Below are 24,633 nucleotides of genomic sequence, written 5' to 3'. Positions count from 1 at the left end.
AGAAAAGCTTAACAGAATCTCACCAGATCACTGATGCTCCTCCAAGTTCAGTTTTTATTTTTAAATGTTGACATTGGCATCATTTCAGCTCATAGATGCGAGTGCTGCATTCAGCATTGTTGACCACAGATAACTGCTACAGATTAGAAAACTGGGTTTGACTTCCGGTACGGTCCTAAAAATGCTCAAGTTTTACCAACAACATCTGGACCAACTTCCTCTTTTGATCACAATGAACTCAAATAAAGTGGAGGTCTCAAAGATCAGCCCGATTTGTTCAAATTAGGCAAAAAAACACAACACAATTTCTTGTTACGCTGATGGAACTGAAATTTCTCTCTTTCTATTAATGAGGATCCAAAAGTGCATTCTCCTAAAATATGTGGTTTATGAAGCGACCTGAGCAGGAAAGTGGTTTCAACATAAGCCACATAACCGCAACATCACCAGTTTGATTCCAGTTGGTGACCTTTGCTGCATATCAAACCTGGGAGGCAACTTTCGGTTCCTCTGGTTGTATAGAAGTCTATGAGAAAATGACTCTACTTCTCTCTTGATTTATTCCCTCAGTAAACATTGTAAACATGAGTTTATGGTCTCAATCTCTAGTTTCAAGTCTTCTTCAATACAGCATGATGTTCATTTAGTAAATGATGCTCCATTTAGAGTCAAACAGACCATAAAGCAGGGGATGCTTTAGGGCGGGGCTACACACTGATTGACAGGTCGACACCAGAGACGTATAACGGCGTCTCTACGACACTCCTCAGTCCAAATATGGTCGCTTCCTGTTCATTGGTTGCAATAAGTCATGTTAGCAACATCCCATAAATAAATGCCGAACTAGAGGCTTCAAAACGACACACCACAAACCAATGAGTCTGTGGTGAAACCCTCCTCTCCCCCTCTGTTTCCTGTTTACCTCTTAACTGTCAATCTGCTGGTTTTCATTGACACTTAGAAGAAATGATTACACTTCTATAAAACATATTTTCCTGAAATGACTGGTGGCACTCTTCGTTATGTCGTTATGAAACCCTGATAATTAACAGCTGACCTCTATAACTAGTCTGTCTGATAACAAATGGCCTCATAATAAAGCCATTGTGTGGCCCAGCCCTACCCCATGAGATTAGAGCAGGTACCAAATAATCAGGCTGTAATGAATATGATTTTGTTGTGTGAAAAACAACATTGAAGCTGAGCACATCACGGCAGTTCTCAAGAACTGATTTCTGAAATTGACTACATGCATTCAAATAAATAAATGATTTAGGAGCGAACTGAACCTCTGGTGATTGTTTCCAGATTCAAATCCACTTTGAGTAACCGAGGCATACGTATCTAGAACAAACTTGTACACCATGTTCCAAACTGTTATCAGAATAAATGTTTGAGAGAGAGAACGAGAGAGAAACCGACAGAACAGCGAAGCTTTCATCAAAATCTAAAAATAAATGAGATTTGTACTTTCCCCTCTAGACCCAAGAGTTGATGAAGATATCACCTTACACCTTTACACAATGATATTTAGTAATGTTGCAAGTGCTTTCTATGTTTTTTTGCATCATTGTGATGAAATATCTTGATTTATTAAGTGTTGCATTAGGAAAAAAAAGCAGTTTCTCAGCTGATTTTCCAGAAAACGTACAGCAATATGATTTATATCATTACTGCAACACAAAATGATGAACACTCTGCTTTCTTTTCCATTGGTCCCGTCTTCACAATGAAAGGAACAAATTCCCAAAATGTATTAATTCATTTAGGACGACTCAGCTGATTCCTTTAAAAAAAAAAAAGGCAAACAATACATTCCTTTTTTCAGATATCTGTGTCCTTGTTCTTATTTGCACAAGAAACAGGGCGATGTCTCAGTTAAAGTTTGTAATACAAGTAATTGGGAAATTCAAACTCCCGTCCACTTTTGTCGATCACTGCACTTCAATAGAGAGGCAGCGCCTTTGTGATTTCTGATGTAATACGGAAGCTAATTATAGGAGGGAACCAGAAGACGGATCAATAGAAGGGAAACATTAGCCGTTCCAGAGGGAACGAGAAAGAGAGAGAGAGGGTTATAAAGCAGGAGGAGAATAAAAAGGAGGGATGAAGATTGTGTGGAGAGCTGCTAATGGAGAGAAGAGAGATATCTGGATGTTGAGATTAAAAAAAAACTAAGTTGATAAAGCTGAGAGCGGGTTCTTCTAGTCCACCTGTGTTCTGCATCAGCAGATGCTCCTCAATAGAAACGTTATCTACAGGACGACCAGGAGAACCATGGCGAGGAGGTGATGGAGGAACGGGTTAATTGCTACCACCTGCACATACATCAAACAAACCCGGCTAAACCTGGACTCAAACATAATCCGTCATCCTGACAACTCCATTAATTAACCTGCTTTTCTTACAGAGGGAGCAGATAGGAAATCTCACAGACCGGATGGCATGCAGGCATGCACGATGCTGGCTGCTAATGTGTGTGTGTGTGTGTGTGTGTGTGTGTGTGTGTGTGTGTGTGTGTGTGTGTGTGTGTGTGTGTGTGTGTGTGTGTGAGGTAGATAAGTCCGGCGAGCAAAGAGTGGTATGTAAACATGTGTGCAAGCCGGGCACGGTACTCACAGCTGCTGCTCCACGACTTGAGCAGAGATTTGATGCTGATCTCAAAGAAGACCGAATCCTGCAGGCTCAGCATGGCCGCTCTCTCTTTCTCGCTCTCTCTCTTTCTCAGAAATTAAATAAAAGTTAAGCTTTCCCCCAGAAACGCGCAAAGCCTACACGGCTCCTGAAACATTCCACTCCCCTCGCAAAATAAACACCTGCCTCCCCAGAAGGATGGAGGTGAAGACTACCCTCCACAGGTGCTGGTTAAAGGCAGCATCCTGAAAGACTCCTGAGGGGATAAGTTTGTTTGTTTCCTCCGACCAACGAGTTCACCGAGGAGTGAAACCTCCCTGGGATGAGAGGAGAGAGAGCATAGCCCCGGCTAGTTAGAGAAGTATTCCACCCGGATGCCCGATGCCAGTTTGCCAATCCACCGAGTCCCTCATCCCCCGTTACGGCGCAGCAGAAAATCCAGAGAAGGCGAAGGACGAAAACTGCGTTCGAACTTTTTGCTCTTGAGAAGAAACAGCAGCAGCAGCACAGTACGCAGTACAAGTCTTAACAATGCACGGCAATATTCCCTCTCCTCTTCCTGTGTATGTGTGTGTGTGTGTGTGTGTGTGTGTGTGTGTGCCAATCCTAGCCCACTAAAGCGCCGTCAGCCTCCCCATTCGCTCACGAGCAGCCCCTCCTCTTGTTCCTTTTTTATTTTTTTTTAACTGATGCCTGCTCCTTTCTTTCTCCGGAGTGAGAGCGAGCTTGTTTCAACAGCAGGAGGAGGGGAGGGTGGATGGTGGATGGTGGATGGTGGAGGAGAGGGGGGGGGATTGTGGGGGTGGGTGATGATGTCATCAAAATGCTGCGAGTGTTCCCTGGCTGTGGATCAGCAATGCATACGCATGTCTGAGCCGCTACTGTGCCGGCCTATCGAGAACGACACTTCCTGTAAGCTGCACGGCGAGAATCTGATGCGTCATCCACGACTGCAGAGGGAGGAGAAGGAAAGAAGGGAGGATGGGAGAGAGGGAGAGAGAGAGAGAAAAGGGAGGATAACAACTAGAAGGCTATCCAGAGCTCTGCCCCAGAATAATACAACTATTAAGTTTCTGAATTATGTCCCATATACATCTCCATCTTCTTAATATAGATGAACTGTTTGTTAAGATAATTCATCACTTTGTGTTCCTTCTACTTTCTATCAGTTTTCTGATCTCAGGTCAGAGTTAATCTATTTGTTTAACTAACCGTTCACACCCAGCAGAGTCATTACTGCATTACATCATCCACAAGCTACCAGGCGTAGACACACACACTCACACACACTCACACACACACACACACACACACACACACACACACACACACACACACACACACACCACACACACACACACACACACACACACACACACAACTATTATTCAGAATAACACAACATTCCGCATTTGATCTTGCTCATGTTAACATAATATTCCGTTTGGATATTGTTAATTATTCCAAATGGAGCATTTTAAGATTAAAACATTTGTGATTTGTTGATATTAGCCGGGTTTTATGAGCAATCTTTATGCATGTATACAGAGCCTTAAGAATATGCGTTTAAATAGAGGTTTTTAAGTCTCTTTCCTGTTTACCAGCAGCTCTGTGCGTTGAACACAAACCAACTAGCCAGCAGTTTGTAAAGCTGGAGTAGAGATGCATGTCCAAAAGAAAAGAAGGAGAAACACACCTACTGATAAACATCATGGAGTTGGATATCAACGGGTTTTTAGATATGAATAAATATCTCAACGCCGAGGTGTTTGAAGGAATGAAAGAGGGAGGCTGAGGTCACACGGTCCAACAATGGTTGAAAACTTTGAACAAAACATGATTTAACCAAGCGGCAAATTCCGGTTGTTCAGAGTGAAGCCAAAGCAAGTGTCTTAAAGCTGCATTCTCTCTCCTGTCCATCAGGGGGCGACTCCTCTGGTTGTATAGAAGTCTATGAGAAAATGACTCTACTTCTCTCTTGATTTATTCCCTCAGTAAACATTGTAAACATGAGTTTATGGTCTCAATCTCTAGTTTCAAGTCTTCTTCAATACAGCATGATGTTCATTTAGTAAATGATGCTCCATTTAGAGTCAAACAGACCATAAAGCAGGGGATGCTTTAGGGCGGGGCTACACACTGATTGACAGGTCGACACCAGAGACGTATACGGCGTCTCTACGTCACTCCTCCTCTTGTCTTTTTCAGAATAAGGGCAAAAATCTAAATATTTGTTGCATGTAAACGTTGTCAGTGAGAAAACGCGATTTGCACACACACACACACACACACACACACACACACACACACACACACACACACACACACACACACACACACACACACACACACACACACACACACACACACACACACACACACACACACACACACACACACACACACACACACACACACACACACTTTTTAAACTTGTGTTGATTACTTTAAAAACAGATCCTCATGACATCAAGCAATTTGTAGTCAGGCACAGGATTAAGTTTGTTTACAAAACATTGTGAAGGGGAAAAGCAAAAAGACAAATGCTCTTTGTCCTCTTTTGGTTTAGTCTTCATGTCTCTCGCCCTCAGTCTCTCTCCCTCTCGTCACATGTCCTCCACTACACAAGTTATGCAAAAATGAGGCAGAGCTCACTGCAAACAAACACGACACAAGCAGATGCTTTGTGAAGCCCCGGCTGCTGGTGCTGCCCCGATGCAGGGAAACTAAACAAGCACAGATTCTCTGGAGTCCCTCTGCAGCAGTAACTATAATACAGTTACATTTAGTCAGTAAATCATGAAGGGACGTTTCAATGTGACACTACCACGGTGATCAACAAAAGTCTCATTCTGTTAAATCATATTGGGCTTATATTAAATAACGAGTTTGCAAATTCAGTCATGTGCTTATTATTGAATTGAGTTAAATGTGATATCATCTCAATGTCTGTCTGAAAGTATTAATTTATCAAAGCACATGGTTGACAGCAGAACCAAAGATGTGGAACTCCTTTGTACATTGGTTTCATTGCCATGGCGTCACATTTGATTGCTTAAATTGTGCAATGTGAGTTTTTTCTATCAAATATGATAGAAATTAATTTACTTAGACAATGTTTTGCTCCTGCGTGATTCAGCATCTTAACTTGTGTTGCCTGACACAAGCATGCAACGGGTCACGACAAAGTCTCTGAACCACCAAAACCCGCTGGTGGGTTTGAAAAAGCATATTTTCTTTAAAATAAAAACATATAAAATAAAGAAAATTACTTTAATGATTTTCTACTTTCCGAAGGTTCGTGAACACATCATGTGTTACAGTCGCTTCCGTCAGGAAAAGCAACGAAACTGAAGCCTCAAATTGTGAGAATTCTTCAAAAACGCTTAATTCTACATGTCTCATTTAAAATCTCGCCCAGAATAAACTGTTTGCTTTAACCACATACTCTTAAAAACATAAAATTCTGAGCTCCTCAGTGCAACTAGGAAGCCATGATTGACTCGTCTGAGACCAACAGTCATGTGACAAAAAAAATCACAGAGCAGAGAGGAGAGGTTGTCAGTAATGGTTGTAAAAATGTAAATCGTTTGATATATATACACACACACACAACACATGGAACCTAAATTGTTTTTCACCAATATAATATAATAATATTTCCAACACTTGTGGGCAATTGGAAAAATGTTGGGTGTATAGATTTTTAACTTCTCTATACTTCCATGATTGTGCTGTTAAACAGAGGTGCAGGAGGCCACAGTGAGGGGAAATGTGACGAGAACGCCCTGAAACTGCTTGAGGTTCAGAGGGTGTGGGTGTCATGGAGCCTCATGGAGTAACTGACACTAGTTAAAGACTGAAGACCTTCAGCTCAAGCTCCGAGGGCAGGAGGAGGAATTTGGCAGCATCTGTGTGTACACATCATGTTTAATAACAGAATTAGAGTTCATAATGTCGCCCTTATCAGGAAACCGGTCCACATATAAACACGCTGAGACCTCGGCAGACGCTGTTTTCTGTAAACCAGCTTTATTGTTTAAGGAATGCAGAAGAATTAACTGACAACATCATCTCTCTGGGAACATTACGGCTAAGAGCTACTGTCCGACAGAGCTGACGTAAGCGGAGGACCTCAAATAAACAACATTATGACAGACTTCCTGGAAAGAAGAGCTTGCTGATTGAATAATCTCAACTAAATGCACAACCGAGGCGAGTTATGGTAGCTCCATTCACAAAGTGGGAGCGCTGGTTGACAGCTAGCCATCCTTACTGCAGTCAGTACAGAGGGAGCTGGTCCTCCCAGGAGCCCACAGGCTGGAGGATGCATTTCCTGTCCTGGCCTCTCTGAAGGGCAGTGGTGGGAACAATAATCGATAAGGGCTGTAATGCAATCCCTGACCTCCCCGTTGGAGCTCGGGCTGCAGAGGACACGCCGTTTAGCTCCATCACAGCAGTCTGGGTATGCAGCACAACTCTGAAACCTGCACAGCGCCTCACTTCCCTCCCTTGTTATATTTATCAGGACTAGTTGGGTAACGGACCGTTGTCGAACCCTGATTCGTACGTATACCCCCCCCTTGCGGCTCGGCAAGCATGTGAGCTGCAGAGAACCACCATAGTTTAACGTTTAACCACCATAGTGTGAAATAAAAACATGCAATCAGGAGTTTGCTTTTATGCTTTCTGTTCGCCAATCACTGAGAAACGCCATGATGTAAACAACAAATCTGTGTTAAAACCAGCAGCCCCGCTAAAAGCTGACAGACGGAGGCTCCATTCAGCTACATTATGATGCGTTCAGGCTCTGTTCAGGGAAAATGAGTATTGGGCAAAGATACTGTGTTCAAATGTGATCTTGGAATATGTAGTTTTAGCGAGAAACTTAATTTTTATGTTTATGAATTATTATGTTTAACTTCCTATCACTAAGTCTAAACAAGTTATAATAAATCCTTTTAACTACTAATGGCAAGATGTTTTTTTATTAATAAAAATACAATATTTTATTTCCTTTTCAATTGAATTGTGTGTTTTGAGCAAATCACAACTAAAGATGACTTAAACAATGATCGTGATAATATTGTATCCTTACTTAAGAATCGTGATAATATTGTATTGTGACTTAAGAATCGTGAACATACCGCATTGTGAGTTAAGCATCGTGAAAATATCGTATCCTGATTCACGAATCGTGATTATATCGTATTGTGACTTAACCATCGTGATTATATCGTATTGTGACTTAACCATCGTGATTATATCGTATTGTGACTTAACCATCGTGATAACATCGTGATAACATCGTGATAACATCGTGATACCTTTGGTTTCGTAGGGCCTCTGGTGATTCATACCCCTATTGTTTACACACATACTGATTGTGCAGATTTCTCCTAGCCAGCTTCCCCTGTATAAAGCTCTTTAGCTGTATGACTGTGACTAATCAAAAACATCTTTATAAATAGCTCCTTGCTCAAACCACTGACACCTTTCTCCTCTACTCAAGCTGAGGGGGAGCAAACTCATTTCTCAGATTTGCCTCGCAGAATCAAGAGAGGCGCCTCATTTCAGCAGAGAGTCATTCTGAGGTCAGACGCGTGTCGTCTCTGTGGAATGATGCGAATTAAAAGTCATCTTAATGCAGGTACAAAAAGGTCAGCTCATTACTCATAGCGCTTCTTCAAAAAATGAGCTGTCTGCAGGTTGTTCGCTGTGGAGGAGCGTTTATGGAGAACGTTTTCCCAGCTAGGAGTCTGCAGCATAAAGTAGAAGGTACTGTTGGTCAAAAACTATTTCAGAAACATGATGAATAAGTCTGTCCTGGCCGTCTGGATACACACCCTACGGACTGCTCACACTCATGTTCAGTCACATGCTCCAAACACTCCCAAATCACAAACAGGAAAACCCTGTTGCACCCATTAACCAAATACCCTCCCGATCAAAAACCTTCCCAAGAACTCGGCGGTGCTTGGGTGATGTCACTGCGTGCAAAGAAAGAGCAGCACCACCTTAAAAGCCAACTCAGGCTCTGCCAGTTCTGAAACAAGGGAGTGGCGCTCCGATTCAAACACAGGGGCGAATTATCCCGAGGTATGAACACACCAGAATGCCAAGTCTCTCCTTCACATCACTTCTTTTGTTTTCTACATAACTCACCATTGTGACCCCTGCCACCAGCAGCATGATGAAAAAAGGAGAATTTTCTAATACGACGGGTGTTTCCTAGTTGGAAAAGAAAAGAAAGGAAAGGTTTGAAAGAAGATTTCCCAGTCAAAAGACATGTTAATATGAATATCAAGTCCAGCTGGATAAAACTTTATTTCCGCAGCTCGCCAAGTCTCCAAACAAACTTGTGGACCGACACAACTTAGCCTCATCATTGTTAGCATAGCTAGCGGTCTTATCTAGTCCTCTCCTTAAAGAGGACAGGTGAGTAGAGCAGGAGGGAGAGTTCAGTAATGCTTCAGCCACGAGCAAACATGGAGCAAGCGTGCTCTGACAGGTAGCGCTGAAAGCAAACAAAATAAAAAAGAAAAGCCACACAGACGACAAGTCATCGCAGCGCTACTGATGCAAACTGGCCCGGCCTGCACGCACACATAATACGCATGTGTACACACATCTAAACCTTTAACTACTGTATCCATAGACACAATGGTAGACCTCCATCAGAGGATTAACATTGTCAGCACAACTCATACTTTGGCTCTCAATTTTGGCCTCCAACTCCAACACTAGTCTTCCAAAAACAGATGAACTGCAGATATCTGGGTGGTCATTTTAAATCACATTTTGCCTATTTTTTTCCTTATTATGACAGCGGTACAGGACAACCAAGCTACAGAACACTGGCTGTGGTACAACATTATTATTAATCAGAGAACTATTCAATATAAGCATCACAAGAAGACAACAGTCTGTGTGTGAAACCAACACAATGCTCAAAGAAAGAAAGAGCTACAGAGCCTGAAAACAAGGTGGGTTCATCACCGCAAGCAATGTTCATTCATTCATTGATTCACTGTCTAATTATTTTAATCGTTTTGCCAAAACTGAATTTTGATGCAAATATTTGATAATTAGCAAGAATGTGGCAGAAATTGTTAAAGTGAAAGCAAAGCTCTGCTTATTCAAATGTTAGCATGTTTGCATAAAAGAATGGGGTTAAAAAAAGTTTGATAAAAAAGCTCAAACAAACACTAAACAAAAAAACTAGTTATAAAAAAAGTTGCCTAGTTAGATGAAGAATCAGAACAGATAACTTCTGCATCACGGTGCAGCTGCATCCAGTTGTACCTTTGAGGCGGGTTTGGTTCCTGCGGGCCTGCTTGGAGGAGCTGATCCCCGGTTCTACCTCTACATTTGGGTCTACTAGGACCTCCTCGATGGTCTGACCCATGGCCAGCAGGCCCAGGCGCTTCATACGGAGGAGACGTGGACCCGTGTCCCGGGGCAAGCCCCCCCCATGATCAACGGGCCCCTCTCCTGACATGGAGGATGGAACCAGGCTCTTCAGAAAATCCATGATCCACAAGACTTTTCTCGTCTTTCACTCGGGTGTGGAATCCGACAGCGTGCTCCATGCCATTCTCCAAAAACAAGCTGGTCTGGTTCACCCCATTGACAGCAGTCCCCGTCTCCAGCTGCACTATCAGGACCGGTACGTGTGGCCCCTGAGATCAGATACTACCTCTGAAGTAGTTTGGCACGTCGGACGGCTTCAGTAAAGCAGCTTCCTTCCTCTACCAGTTAGTGCCGAGAAACTTCAGACGCTGCAACTTTTACCTGTCTGCTCACCTCTGGAAGCAAAAAACAAACATGCCACTTTTTGCACGGGGCGGTGACGTCATCGTGAGTTGGGGCGGGGCTACCGTTTTTGAGTGTCAAGCACTATCTTGAAGGGTGGGACTAGAAACATGTTCCACGGGAGATAACGCCAGCCACGGGGCAGCCGGCCAATCACAACAGAGACGAGGCCGGCCACACCCTGAGGGCCCGTGTGCTGCTCTCCAGGCCGAGAGGAGGAAGAAGATTGAGTGACAGTAAAGGAAGTGGGAAAGCTCAGAGGAGCTGTCTGCTCCGGCACAGCCTGTGTGCACTGATAGCCCTTATCATCGCTGGAGTGTTGTTACTAGTTTAGCATTCACACACAAACACAAACGCTTCTTTGCTTTCTTTCTAACTCACTCAGAACAACAAGAGCTTCCTCACATCCCCCTCGCTTTCTCTTCTTTCCGACTGCGCAGGGCCGCTATGAAGAGAAGCAGAATAAGCAAAGTGAGACGGGGTGATGACAGACTGCTGCGCTCTGCTCGGCTGCACAGCTTGTACCTGCAGCAAACTCAAACCCGTCCAAGTATCCCGAGCCGAGGAGCGAGCGAGAGGGACTGCGCTGTGCTGACTCTCGTCAAAAAATAAATAAAAAAAAGCTCGCCGCCTGAAGAAATCATCAATTTGCTGTTCTCTGGGACAGAGTGCAAAAAAAGAAATAGCATCGACACAGCCAGTCCTCAACAGCAATACAATGCTGTAACACTCACAAAGAGGACTGTAGCAGCATTGTGCAGCAAACACCTTTAAGATAAAGCCTTTTTCTGCTGAGTCATCATTTCCTATGCACCACAATAACACAATAGGGCAATAAAAACAAAACAGCACAAAACATATTCTATCGGGCTCCAATTAACACTACATTAAGTATTTTAAACTTAATATTGAGTGACTCAGTGAAAACTCTCATTATTATCTCATTATTCGTTCTCCTGCAGGACAAGGTGGATGTTTGTTACCACATGTCTTGTGCAATAAACAGCAGAGAGACAATAAACAAGAGGCTGGTTCAAGAAAGTTTAAAGAGCGAGACGTTTCCACAAGAGGCGGTGGACCAAATGAGAGGTAAATGCTAAATGAATGGACTTTTGAGAGGGATGCAGTGCTGCAGTGTAAACGTAGCCGAATGTCTTAGATACCCCGAAATGCAGATAGTTGCATGAAAAGTTATTCTATCGGTTGGAGTCGTTTTTATCCACATAGTCTAAAACCTCATAATGCAGGTTTAAATTGTGTACAACAAAAAGACGATGATGTTAAAATAATACAAGTTAAAAAGTTACTTTATGTTTCAACGTCAAAAGTGGCAACTTATTACAAAAGGTAAGTTACTTTGTCGTGAATAATGTTAAATTATCCGTGCAATGTCAGAAGCAGCAGTAGGGATGCGATGCTCACTTTACAGTGAACACATTATCTAAAGTAATCTAGTGCTGACCTTTCAACGTGATGGGAGATCTAAATCCAGTCCAGTTTGTCCTGCTGTGGTAAGCCCTGAAGTGGATAACATTATGCTTCAGGTAGGTGTTAACGATGCCTATAGCACGATTTAATAAGATATATAACAGAACTATAGTCTCAATGTCCAAAAGACCATCCCTATCAGAGGAGAGTATTCCTTTGGGTGAAGATTCCCTCTAATAATGCATTGATTGTTAGACCATTGATAAATAAAGGAGTTGCTTAAAGCCTCTGCTGCAGCCTGTGAAAATCTCACTGAGATGATGGAACTGTTTTAATACAGAAGAGCATTTATTTTCCTCACAGTTATCTATTCATTTCGACTGTGTTTTCTTTATGACTTTTATCCAGCACTGATTCTTGTCTGCAGAGGAAGCACACACAGTGAAAGATTGCAATGGTGAAATGCAGTGCAGCAGTTTGGCCAGAACTCTGCCCTCTAGAGGCCAGCTGGCAGAAAACCACACCAGGCTGCAGTAAGTGTTGAAATCTACTGACAAGTCCAATATTGCTGGGAAAAAAGAAAACGCTCAGCAAGATTTGATGGCAAACAACCAGAAGGCTCGTTAGAGCTGGAGTCAGAGAGCTGGACTCTGAAAACGCCTCATAAAATCACATTAATCTACTGTTAAATGCATATTAAACCTTTACAGTCTACGTAGAAAGTAGCTGTTAAACAGGAAACAACATTTAGGGTCTCGCTATAAAAGCACCATCTTAAAAAGGACGGTGGTGACAACGATGTGGTCCCATCAGGTTTTAAAAGCAAGAGGAGTCTTCAGACGCTGCTGGACACCGGAGACACAAAACAACAACAACAACAACAACAACAATAATTGATTTGGAGTTCAGGGATGCATTTAGCCTTTTGAATATCAAAGCATTTCTACAACACCGCTGCAAATGGGTGGCACGACTGACCTCTAATGTCACCTAACTGGTCTGTTCTGGTGGTCAGAAGACAAACCAGAACGCAAATAAGTTGGAAATTAAAAAGAGTAGAAAGAAGTATTTGGACTACAGACAGACAGGGTTTGCAAGGCCTTAGGATCTGTACTGCCTATCGGTACTGTTCCCTATCAAGACTCATATTCTTTTTGATTATTTTGTGAGAAAAAGACAATTAAGAAAATTGCAATAATATTCTAGTATGTAATCACATAGTAGTTTTGAGCAGCAATACAAAAAGTTCTTTAAAATGCATTTTCAGCTAAACAATTAGCAAAGATATTAGCGTTCATTTATGAGCCTATTCTTATGATCAAACTCCGAATGGCATCACTAACGTTACCTGCAGTGGACGAATATTTAATGCTTAAATGCCAGCTGACAACCAACAAATAACAAATATGACGATGGGATTGTATCATTTCAAATACATAAAGATGTTTGGTTTACATGAGTGCGTGTGTAGGTGAAACACTGCACTCTCTTGACAATCAAGCATTTTTCAGGGAATATATACAAATCAAACTCCAAAAACTTGAAAACATAATGTTTAAAATTAAGCATTTTTACTTTAAACTTTCAGCACAAACCCTTACAGACTATTACTATGATGCCAAAGACTAAAAACTAACTGCGCACCAGAGAAAAATAGAACTTGCTTTAAGTTGCAAAGAGGGACGTTTGTGGGGTAAAACTGCAAGACTGAGGCTGAGGCAAAGATGCAGAGAGGCTGAGGCAGCAGATCCTGGTGGACTCACTAAATGAGTCGGAGAGAGAAAGAGAGAGGGATGACTGATGAGGCAGAAGATAGGCATCACCCGGCCCGAGCACCACAATGGTCAGTGGAGGCAGCTGTGGTTTTGTCGGGTTCAGGTCCGTCAGAACAATACTCCTGCACAGGAGGCCCCAGATCCCAATCAGCCCAGGAATGTGGAAGAGGAAGCTCGGGGAACAATGTGCAGCGTTCCAATGCCGTTCTGGGTCCCGCCCGCCTCTCGCTCTGCTTTCAAGCAGGAGAAAACAGGAAAACTGGTGGGCCGCGGCCCAGAAGACTGAGTCCGATCTGCAGTCAGCTGCTGGGGGGGGGGGGCTTATATCTGAACTGCTTCTCCACCACTTGATGTCAGTAAACAGTTGGAGGTCTGTGTCAGGTAAGGTGAATATCAAAACAATGCTACACTGCCCTCTAATGGTGCAAACAGCCATTACACTCAAACATTACAACCCTGCCTTCTTGTGCAGAGCTCGCAAGTGTAACCTGAAATTATGAAGCAATAAAACTACATTTTTACTAGTGTGTGTGTGTGTGTGTGTGTGTGTGTGTGTGTGTCTGTGTGTGTGTGTGTGTGTGTGTGTGTGTGTGTCTGTGTGTGTGTGTGTGCCTCAGTGCAACCACTTCTTATGCAATGTCTTTAGATTTAAAAAGGAAGACTTCACCCACAAAATGAGCATTTGAATGTAGGTTATTCACCTCGTTTTACTTTGTTTTTCTCACACGCTCCCATCGGAGAAGTGGAGAAAAGTCTAGATGAATTTAAATAAATGAGGTAAACAGGCCTCTTTGTGAAAACGTTAAAAACACTTCCACATAAACAGTCTCCCGCTACTCAACCAGGCGAGACTTAAGGGTTTTAAATATTCAGGCTTTAGTGAAGATTCATGTGTTGTGAAGTAGTGAACAAACAGCTGGATAAATGAGACTTTGATTATACTGTAAGAGTTCTGTGTGAGTTAGTAAACAAATGTTTTGATAAAGTGCTGCTGATGTTAAACCCGTCCTCTGTTAACTTCAATTCATAAAGTATTTTCTCTGTTTTTTTGATCCTTCGTTCACCGTGAAGGCACAAGAAGTGTTCTTCATAGACTCAAGGTAACACGGAGTATAACTGATATATAAATGGTCATTTTGTGGGTGAAGTGTTCCTTTGAATCTAAAAGACTATGTGTGAGAAGTGGTTGCACCTAAGCGGTGACAGTAGTGAGTCATTTGTCATTTTGGTGGTAAAGTGTTCTATGTGTACTATGACAACACCAATTCACTGGAAAACGTAGGTTGAATTCCCCGACCAGGGCTTGCTCTCCTAAACGGTTGTGATATCTAGAAACTATAACACTTAAATATTAAACCCATTATGGAAACCCAATTAAATAGTTTATATATATTCGAAACTTGTATGCATGTTTGTCTACCACGAAAAAAACACCAGCACACATCCGTTTCGTTTTCCATAGTGACATTTAGACTTGTGCATGATGCTACTAACGTCTCTGTTGTTAGAGGAAGTATTCAGTCCTGTCAGTGTCAGATATACTATGTTTGTATAGATACCTTTTTTCTTATAGTTCTGCTAGGTTTTAGAGGTTTACATATTCAGATCTAAATGTCAGTGTTCACTTCTAATCCATTCAGAGCCCAGCTGTGTGAGGACGCTTTTGTTGCTTTCTGTTCTTGCTTACAATCTACATTCTGCTTCTCACAGCCTCGGTGTGATCACTGCTGCTTCTCCCATCTACATGTAGGGAACCTATACTGCTACATGTTCCATCAGCAGACAGGAACAATCAATGCCACGTTCAGACGCTCAAGACAAAGAGGTCCAGGCTGGTTCTGGCCGGTCCTGACTGACAGTTGTGAAGCAACCCACAGAGAAGTCTGTTGTCACCGCTGAAGAATGTGAGAATGTGACCCGACCAGACCCTAATCAAAATTGTCCTTTTGTTTCTTTTTTTCTGTCCTGGCAAGTTACCATTGTGAGACGGCGCTCAGAAACATGCAAAAACAGCATTTAGAGGAACACACCGCTGCAACTCCACTACACAACCTCTGCGGTTCCTTGCTCAAGAAACATGACTTAACCACAGATCACATTTTTAGCCTCTTTTCTAAGGATGTAGATCAGAACTAGAGGTTATACACATGGCAGATGATTGGTCATTTTCTGGTTATTGTCTCAAAACAATACTGCCCAAAATGTTATCCTAAAAACAGGTTACCAGTATAATTAAAACAATGCTTGTAGTTCATACAAGTCCGTCTTCTTTAAAGAGCTGCATCAACTAATCGATTAGCCGATCAACAGAAAAACAATCTGCAACTGTTTTGATAATCTATCAAGTAATTTATTTAAGCAAACATGGCAAAAAAATAAGAGATTTTCCATCCGTTTGTATAGTTATGAAGTGAATATCTTTGAACTTTTAAAAACAGGGATGGACTTTTTTTTCTTCTATTTCCTGACATTTTATAGACCAACCGTTTCATCATGCAAAAAGAAGTCTGGTTGTATAGAAGTCTATGAGAAAATGACTCTACTTCTCTCTTGATTTATTCCCTCAGTAAACATTGTAAACATGAGTTTATGGTCTCAATCTCTAGTTTCAAGTCTTCTTCAATACAGCATGATGTTCATTTAGTAAATGATGCTCCATTTAGAGTCAAACAGACCATAAAGCAGGGGATGCTTTAGGGCGGGGCTACACACTGATTGACAGGTCGACACCAGACGTATACGGCGTCTCTACGTCACTCCTCCACAGTCCTAATATGGTCACTTCCTGTTTATTGATTGCAAAAAGAACATGGCGACGGCCATAATCCAAGATGGCTGAACTCGAGGCTTCATAACGTCAGTCCACAAACCAATAGGTGACGTCACAACGACTACGTCCACTTCTTATATGCGGTCTGTGGTTGGACCCTTCAACCAGACTCATGTTGTGCCATCATGTTCAGACCGCTGTGATGATCCACTCATATATAAATATTATAAAATAGCCTGAACTCTACTCCCTCTTTGACAGAAGAAGAACCAGCTGTCACCAATCAGCTCAATCTGGTTTCACATAACGCTCATCGATCTGATGCAAACACACTTTCTCTCGTCCAAACAAAGCGACCTACAGAACGGTGGAGTGTATCAGATGTATCAGATATAATGTGACTTTCACATCCATAACTGCTCCTCTTCATGTGTTTGTTTCTTTTAAGAATCAAATTCCCATGATATGCCAACACTTGCGTACAAAGGGAGTTTATTACTTTGCTGTGACACACTTTACACAGACATATATGAGCCATTCCACTAATGACTGCTGTATTGGCCAACATTTATTGACAGAATACAATAAAAGCTGTCTGATTGGAGGGAGAAACAAAAGAAAAACAAAGAGATTAATCCAGCACCCTGTTCGTTCCCACACTACTTAGCTCGCAGTCTCAGTAAAACCTAAAGCTCACGGCACAGTGGAATAGTACCCACTTAACCCCGTGTGACTTACCTTAAGGCCATAGAGCAGGGGCTGCAACTGGAAAGAGAAGGGAGGGTCCACAAGTTCACTGCACAAGAATCTGAAACAGAGAAAACAGAAAAATGTCTTTAACAACAACAACGCAGCATGCAGAGACAAAAACTAACTACTCAATACAGAATATGCTAAATGTGGCCTTTGATTGGTCACAAAACGTCAACACATTAGCATCAATGCAGGAAGCAGCCGTGAGAAGACCTCTCACGCAGTTCTACATTTATATCATTTGTTCAGTAACTACCGATAGAACATGTCTGTCCTTCTGTAAAAGGCGGCGTGTTGTGGGACAGTCCAGACTCTTGGTCACAGCAAAGTGGTAGGTCGACTGTTGGCCTCTGGTGCTGTGACAGGATTAAAAGCACCTCCTGGGCAGAGTAATAATCTGAAGATTACCCGCTACATCCAAGAGGCAGTTACGCAAGTGATCAGAGCCTCCAAAACTGTACTTTCCCTCTGGTTAATCATCACAGTAGCTGAAAAAGGGGCTCCTTTTATAGTCAGGCAATCTCATATGCAGCCATGCAGTCATCTGTCTCGTACAGTAACATACCGATGACAGAATCAGACATGCCTACGATAAAGCCTCAGATGTTGGATCAGGTATCAGCAAGTCTATGTTCCAATCAGATATCAAGTTATCGTAGAATTGATCCGCTGCACAGGAACAACAACAAAAAGTGTACTGCACGTGTGCAAACTAGTACTACACACCTGTGAATAAAAACACTCTTGTATTTCCTCTGATAACACCTCATTGAGAAAAACAAATCTGTGTTGAAATCAGAAGGAGGAGAGCTAGTTAGCTGTTAGCATCAGGTTGGTATCACAGCCCCGCTTGGCTAAATAACGGAGCTAACTGCTAACGAGGTTGCATTGAGTTACATTATGATGCGTTCAAGCTCCATTTAGTTAAAAATCTGTATTGGGTGAAAGTACACTATTAAATTATCATGATGTGTTCAAATTCAATCTTGTAAAATGTAGTTTTTTGGCAAGAAACCTGTTTTTATTATGAATTTATTTTGTTAAAGTTTGTGTATCGGCCAATACCCGGATATACTGATCTGATACCAGTGTGGTATCCGGGTATTGGCCGATACACAAACTTTGAAATGGTTAACAGGAAGGACAAAAAGGTATGAGAGCATCTCTACAGAGGGTACAGCACATACATATAATCCAGTGACAGGATTAGTCATAAATAAATAACTTTTTAACCGTTATCAAACTGTAGTGAAACAAAGGAAGGAAGAACAGTCCACTGAGTCACACAGCAGCCAGACAGAGAAGTTGAGTTGTGAGAACTTCCACTCGCACTGAGGACAGATGGTGAGAAAAGGTCAGCGTTGAACTAAACAGAAAAACTAATGTCATTCCACAGCGACATACCGTCTCACGTACCTTTATCCGACCACCGCAATCGCAGCATATACAAAAGAAAAATTCACAGACGCAATCTCTCACGCTGACAGACGTGTGAATAATACATCTGGCTTCCTGTTCCAACTAAGCGACTCCAAAAAAACGAAACACTGTGACCACAGCAAAGGGGTAAGCCGAACCCTGTGCACATCCTGAATGCTGCAGCGAATACAGCCACATAATGAGCTCGTGCTCTATATTTAGGCTTCCAAACATGCATTTCTCTGGTAGTGCCGAAAACAAGTCTCACATCTCAACATAGCTCGCTTATTCATCCAACAAATCTATGCATTTTCTAGATCTGCTTAAGGCTAAGGAGTGTAAATATTGTGCGTTTTTGCAACACGAGAGAAGGCCAAAAGGTCACTGGAGCAGAACTGATCTCATCAATGGTTAACTTGACTTAACTTGACCTGCAACTTTCTGAGTCCAGCACACTGCAAGGATGCTGCAAATAGTCCATCTGGGAAATACGAGCCCTGACAAAGGAGAGATTGTCCCGTTTCATTTTCACTGTGTTCCCCTTCAGCGTTTCTGACACATCTTCCAGTAGCCTGCAACCGTTCGGTACAGTTTCCTACAAGTTCACCTTAGATGTCACAGCAGAAACATCCAACATCCACCCATTGAAATGTAGAAAATGTATTCAATGTATTCATCTGGAAGAATGTAGGGCAGCTTAAAGGCAGAGTGCGACAGTAAATTGGAGAAAGAGGGACCAGGCCTATATCTGGCTCCCTCCAACCCAAAATGACAGGCCTGGCTCATTTCTAATCACTACCTCTTGGGCGGAAACATTACTGGCTTCTTCCGACCGGGAAGGGAAGTGCAAAAACATTGCATTTTTCACCAGATATTCCTCTTAATCTTATCTTGCTTTGGATGACGTCTACTGTATAGCCATACAATATGAAGCATTATCTGTGCTAAACTAGGCAGAAACTCTGAAAGCTCATCTGAGGCCGTCTTGAGGGCAACGACAGGGTGGTTTCTTTGGCTAGGGCAGACCCAAACATCAATTATGCTCCAAAACCTCTCTCCCAAAGCCAAGGATAATCTTCCTCAGCAGGGCTCAATTATAGGTTATTTCTAGCTACACTCAGTCCGTATTGTGTGCTACATTACGCCAAGTCCTCCGACTGAATCAATGAAAAGAATGCCTCAACCGTGTAAATCAGAGTGAGTTGTGTTTGGAAGATCGAGACAAAGTTAGCTTTATGAAGCTCAGAGAGACGGGGACCAACTTCTGATTTCTAAAACGCTACCCAAGCATCCTTCTACACTATAAACACAAAAAAACAACTTTTGGAACAACATCACTGCTTTCAATCATTGACCAACTCATGAATATTCTTATCTTCACAGTTTCACTATGAATTTCCCACAAACAGAAGTCACAGCACCGTTTTCAATCTGAAAAAAACGTGTCAAACGTTCAATGTGGGGACAATGTTACTCTTGGGATGGGTGCTAGCAAAGAGAGATTTGAATGGCAACGATTTTCAGCCAAATTCATGTTCAGTCCCTCAGAGTTTTATTTGTTCAGTTGTCCAAATGCAACCACACCACCCCTGGATCCAACAGGTCAGTGTAGATAAGAGGTCATCTAATGGAATCTGGCCAAATAAGTGAAAGCTCACATCATGTGACATGGAGACCTCAGATGGTTCTGGAAAAAGGCAAACAAGGATTTCCTTTAGGAGCTTTTCCACATGGAACCAGGTTTACTGCTGCGGGGTCAAGGGGGGTTCTAGCAGGTGTGGATATTTCTGAGAGTTTCAAGCCCTTTTTAGAGAAGGACACTTTATGTTTGCTTTCTCAAATTGACATTTAAGAAGTCAGTAGAACCCATCAGGTTAGAAAATTAAATTAAAAAGGTTTACAGCTGCGGGGTCAAGGGGCGTTTTAGCAGGTGTTGATATTTCTGCAAGTTTTAAGCCCTTTAAGAAAAGGACAATTTATACGTCAGTAGGACCAATGTATAGGCTAGCAATACCGTTGGTAGTATGACACCAAAAAACGGCTTCAATTGATCACTGCTGCAGAGTCCAAACATATCAGAAGACTTAAAAAACATCAAATTAGATGTTGAAAGAAAAACACAAATAAAGAAATCGAGTTGTTTTCGTGTTACGCAATATTTCTGTAGTCACCACTGAAATGCTGAGTTAACAGTTAATCCTTGCGGGGTGGGGGGGGGAGCTTAGTGAGGGGCCACTGGGGGACGTTTCACACAGCGTGGGGGTTTTCATCCCCCCCATGCTCTTCAATGCCATTAATGTCTTACCAGATTAAACCAAACTCACTAATTCACTGGAATTATGCTTCCAGATAATCACAGAGAGATAGCTATCTGCAATCAGGAGGGGGGGGGAAGATTCCCTCTAGTTCAGAAAACACTCCACGCATCACTGCCATCAGAGGTTTAGGGGCAGCTGTGGCGTAGTGGAGAGCAAGGTAGTTCTCCAATGTGTCCTTGGGCAAGACACTTAACCCCAAGTTGCTCCTGAAGGCTTGCCATCGGTGTGGACTGGATGATGAATGTTAGTTAGAGTCTGATGGTGGCACCTTGATGGTAGCCTGTCATCAGTGTGTGAATGGGTGAATGATATGTAATATACTACTGACTGTAAGTCGCTTTGGATAAAATGACTGTAATGTAATGTTTATCCTGCGGGGATGACGAAAGGAGGATAAACCAGTTGCAGAGAGCAATGATCTAGTGGGCCGGGAGATCGCAGCATTGCAAAGACTTGTGTACAAGTATGTTTGCTCCTCCAGTGTGCATCTTATAAAACTCACTTCTTAAAAATGCAAACATGCACAACAGAGTTCTCATAGTCCAGCCGCAAAGTGGGACCACACGAAATGACTCCCGTCGCTGTGGCTCTGGTCTGAAACAGCTCGGCCACCTCCACATGCAGACGGACCAGATTCCTCCCAGTCTGCGTCCCAGTGTGTCTCTGCAGAGGACCAACAGATGCTTCATTGTGTGTCAGACGCACTCAGGAACAAGAAGGAAGGAATGTGAGTTAGATGCAAGACTGGACAGCTCACACACTCACACACTCTCTCACACACACACCATGCTTTTGTGCATGTTATGGCTTCAAAAACACTGTATTTCAAAAGATGTGTGTTCTTTATTCCCCCTGTTTTGTGTCAGATAAACAGACATAAACACACCAGCAGAGAGTGGGAGAGGAGTGTGTGTTGTGCTGATGTGTTGTAGTGTTAATGCCACTACACAGTCTGCAGAAAAGTGGAGATAACGTCCATCATGGTAGCTGTTAGCTGGCAGCTAGCCTGGTGCTGATACTGCAGGCTAGCTAGCTAGCATGCTAGCTTGAGTTAGCCCAGCAGCCTTACAGTCAATGGTAGCAATGCTAACAGCTCGGCTAGCTGTCTGGCGGCGTCACAAGCAGCTGACAGCCGGGGTGTGAGCTGTGCTGGCGGGGTTAGCATGCACGGTAGCTATGCTCCCTTCTGTTAGCATGCTAGCAGAAGCTAACGCTAGCTAGCATTTGACGCAAGCTTACGCTGATTACGTAACGCAGCGATGTTTACGTACAGATGAAGATACTCACGACTTCCTGGTTGTTCCCCTCTCGTGTTTATGTTGCACACGTTCTCCTCATGTTGCAGAACAAGCCTGGACGTCCTGGTTCTCCTGGTTCTCCTCCACTGGGAGGGTTCTGCGTACTGGTGAGATCTTTCTGTCGCTGCTGGGAGAGCTCCACTGTCACAGCAGACGGAAGCCTGGTAGCCCCGCCCCCTTTTTGTCGTGATTGGCTGTGGCGGTGTACGCCCACATGAGATGCAGCTTTTCTATTGCACCGTGTACACGTCAATCCAGAGGGAGGACAACCTGTTGATTGGATGACGTCTTTGAGGGGTGACGTTCACAGGGGTTCGCTTTGTTATGTCGGACAGCGTACACCGACACTTGAATTAGGGAGGCGGGTACTAGGAAGAATTATTGGATAATAAGAAATATTGGATAATAATAAAAACCCTTAGAAAAGAAAAAAGTGGGATAATAATAAAATATTGGATAATAATAAAATATTGGATAAAAATAAAATATTGGTTAATAATAAAATACCCTTAGATATAATTAGAAAAATAATAATTTGGATAATAACATAATATTGGATAATAATAATAATAATAATAAAATACCCTTAGAAAAAAAAATGTGGATAATAATAAAATATTGGTTAATAATAGAATATTGGATAATAATAAAATACCCTTAAAAAAAAAGATAATAATAAAATTGGGATAATAATAAAATATTGGATAATAATAATAAAATACCCTTAGAAAAAAAAAATATTGGATAATAATAAAATATTGAATAATAATGGATAATAATAAAATACCCTTAGAAAAAAAAAAATTTATTGGATAATAATAAAAATTGGATAATAATAAAATATTATTGGATAATAAAAATATTGGTTAATAATAAAATACCCTTAGAAAAGTTAAAAAAAATGGGATAATAATAAAATATTGGATAATAATAAAATACCCTTATAATAAAAAATATTGGATAATAAAAAATTTGGATAATAATACTTAGATAAGAAAAATATTGGGTAATAATAATAAAATACCCTTTAAAAAATGTGGATAATAATAAAATATTGGATAATAATAAAATATTGGATAATAATAAAATACCCTTAGAAAATAATTTTTGGGGATAATAATAAAATATTGGTTAATAATAAAATACCCTTAAAAAAAAAAATGTGGATAATAATAAAATATTGGATAATAATAAAATACCATTATAAATATGAAAATAAAAGTTATAAAACTTAACCCTAAGAAAAATATTAGTAAATTGTCGATTAAATAAAAACATTTTATTATTTATATTTTTTCTATTTCTGTACTATTGAGATAAAAAGTTTCTTAACCCTGTCCATTGTAAAAACATTTAATATTTATAGCCCCGCCCCCTTTTTGTCGTGATTGGCTGTGGCGGTGTACGCCCACATGAGATGCAGCTTTTCTATTGCACCGTGTACACGTCAATCCAGAGGGAGAACAACCTGTTGATTGGATGACGTCTTTGAGGGGTGACGTTCACAGGGGTTCGCTTTGTTATGTCAGACAGCGTACACCGACACTTGAATTAGGGAGGCGGGTACTAGGAGAAGAATTATTGGATAATAATAAAATATTGGTTAATAATAAAATAACCTTAAATATATATTTTGGGGATAATAATAAAATATTGGATAATAATAAAATATTGGATAAATAATAAAATATTGGATAATAATAAAATATTGGGTAAAAATAAAATACCCTTAGCAAAGAAATAATAAAATATTGGATAATAATAAAAATATTTGGATAATAATAAAATATTGGATAATAATAAAATATTGGATAATAATAAAATACCCTAGAAAAAAAAATAAAAAAAATTGGATAATAATAAAATATTGGATAATAATAAAATACCCTTAGAAAAGATTAAAAAAAATTTGGATAATAATAAAATATTGGATAATAATAAAATATTAGATAAAAAAAAGAAATTTGGATAATAATAAAATATTGGATAATAATAAAATACCCTTAGCAAATTTTTTGGGATAATAATAAAATATTGGATAATAATAAAATACCCTTATAAATATCAACCCTAAGAAAGATATTAGTAAATTGTCGATTAAATATATATATATTTTTTTTTCTATTTCTGTGCCTATTTATATATTTTAAAATTAACCTGCACATTTATTCGATAATTTAGGCATTTTCTTTTCATTTATTTAATAATTCATGTATTATTCTGTCAGGTTCAGTCCTCCACAATAAACACTTAATTGTAAAAAGTGCTAAAAGTGGTGAAAAACAAAAGTTTTGAGGGAAAATGCTTCAGACTACAAACATATTTGTATGGAGTGACAATGGTGTCCTTGAACTACTGAACAAGTGCATTGAATAAATTAATAATGAGAAACAATATTTTGCCAATGACAGTGATTAGAAGTC

At 41.0% G+C, this 24,633-nt stretch overlaps 1 protein-coding gene across 12 annotated transcripts in view; it reads right to left on the bottom strand.

Moving 5' to 3' along the window:
* The window catches only part of fryl (furry homolog, like), an 82,472-nt gene extending 60,124 nt beyond the window's left edge, over window positions 1-22,348 (bottom strand). For 4 of the 12 annotated variants that reach the window (XM_054602208.1, XM_054602211.1, XM_054602210.1 and 1 more), the window contains exon 1: window positions 2,620-3,222. In XM_054602208.1, coding sequence (XP_054458183.1) covers window positions 2,620-2,692 — 73 coding nt within the window. In that variant the 5' untranslated portion in view covers window positions 2,693-3,222. Of the gene's footprint in view, window positions 1-2,619; window positions 3,223-17,160; window positions 17,231-18,591; window positions 18,640-21,414; window positions 21,576-22,183 lie in introns of those variants that run through there. The other 8 variants (XM_054602209.1, XM_054602214.1, XM_054602220.1 and 5 more) reach the window with 5 other exon arrangements.
* Window positions 22,349-24,633: the final 2,285 nt, after the last annotated feature.

This window comes from Anoplopoma fimbria, chromosome 8 (assembly GCF_027596085.1).
Source record: "Anoplopoma fimbria isolate UVic2021 breed Golden Eagle Sablefish chromosome 8, Afim_UVic_2022, whole genome shotgun sequence".
Taxonomy (NCBI): Eukaryota; Metazoa; Chordata; class Actinopteri; order Perciformes; family Anoplopomatidae; genus Anoplopoma; species Anoplopoma fimbria.
Note: the sequence above shows the minus strand (reverse complement) of the source record. Positions and strands in the feature narration are given on the sequence as shown.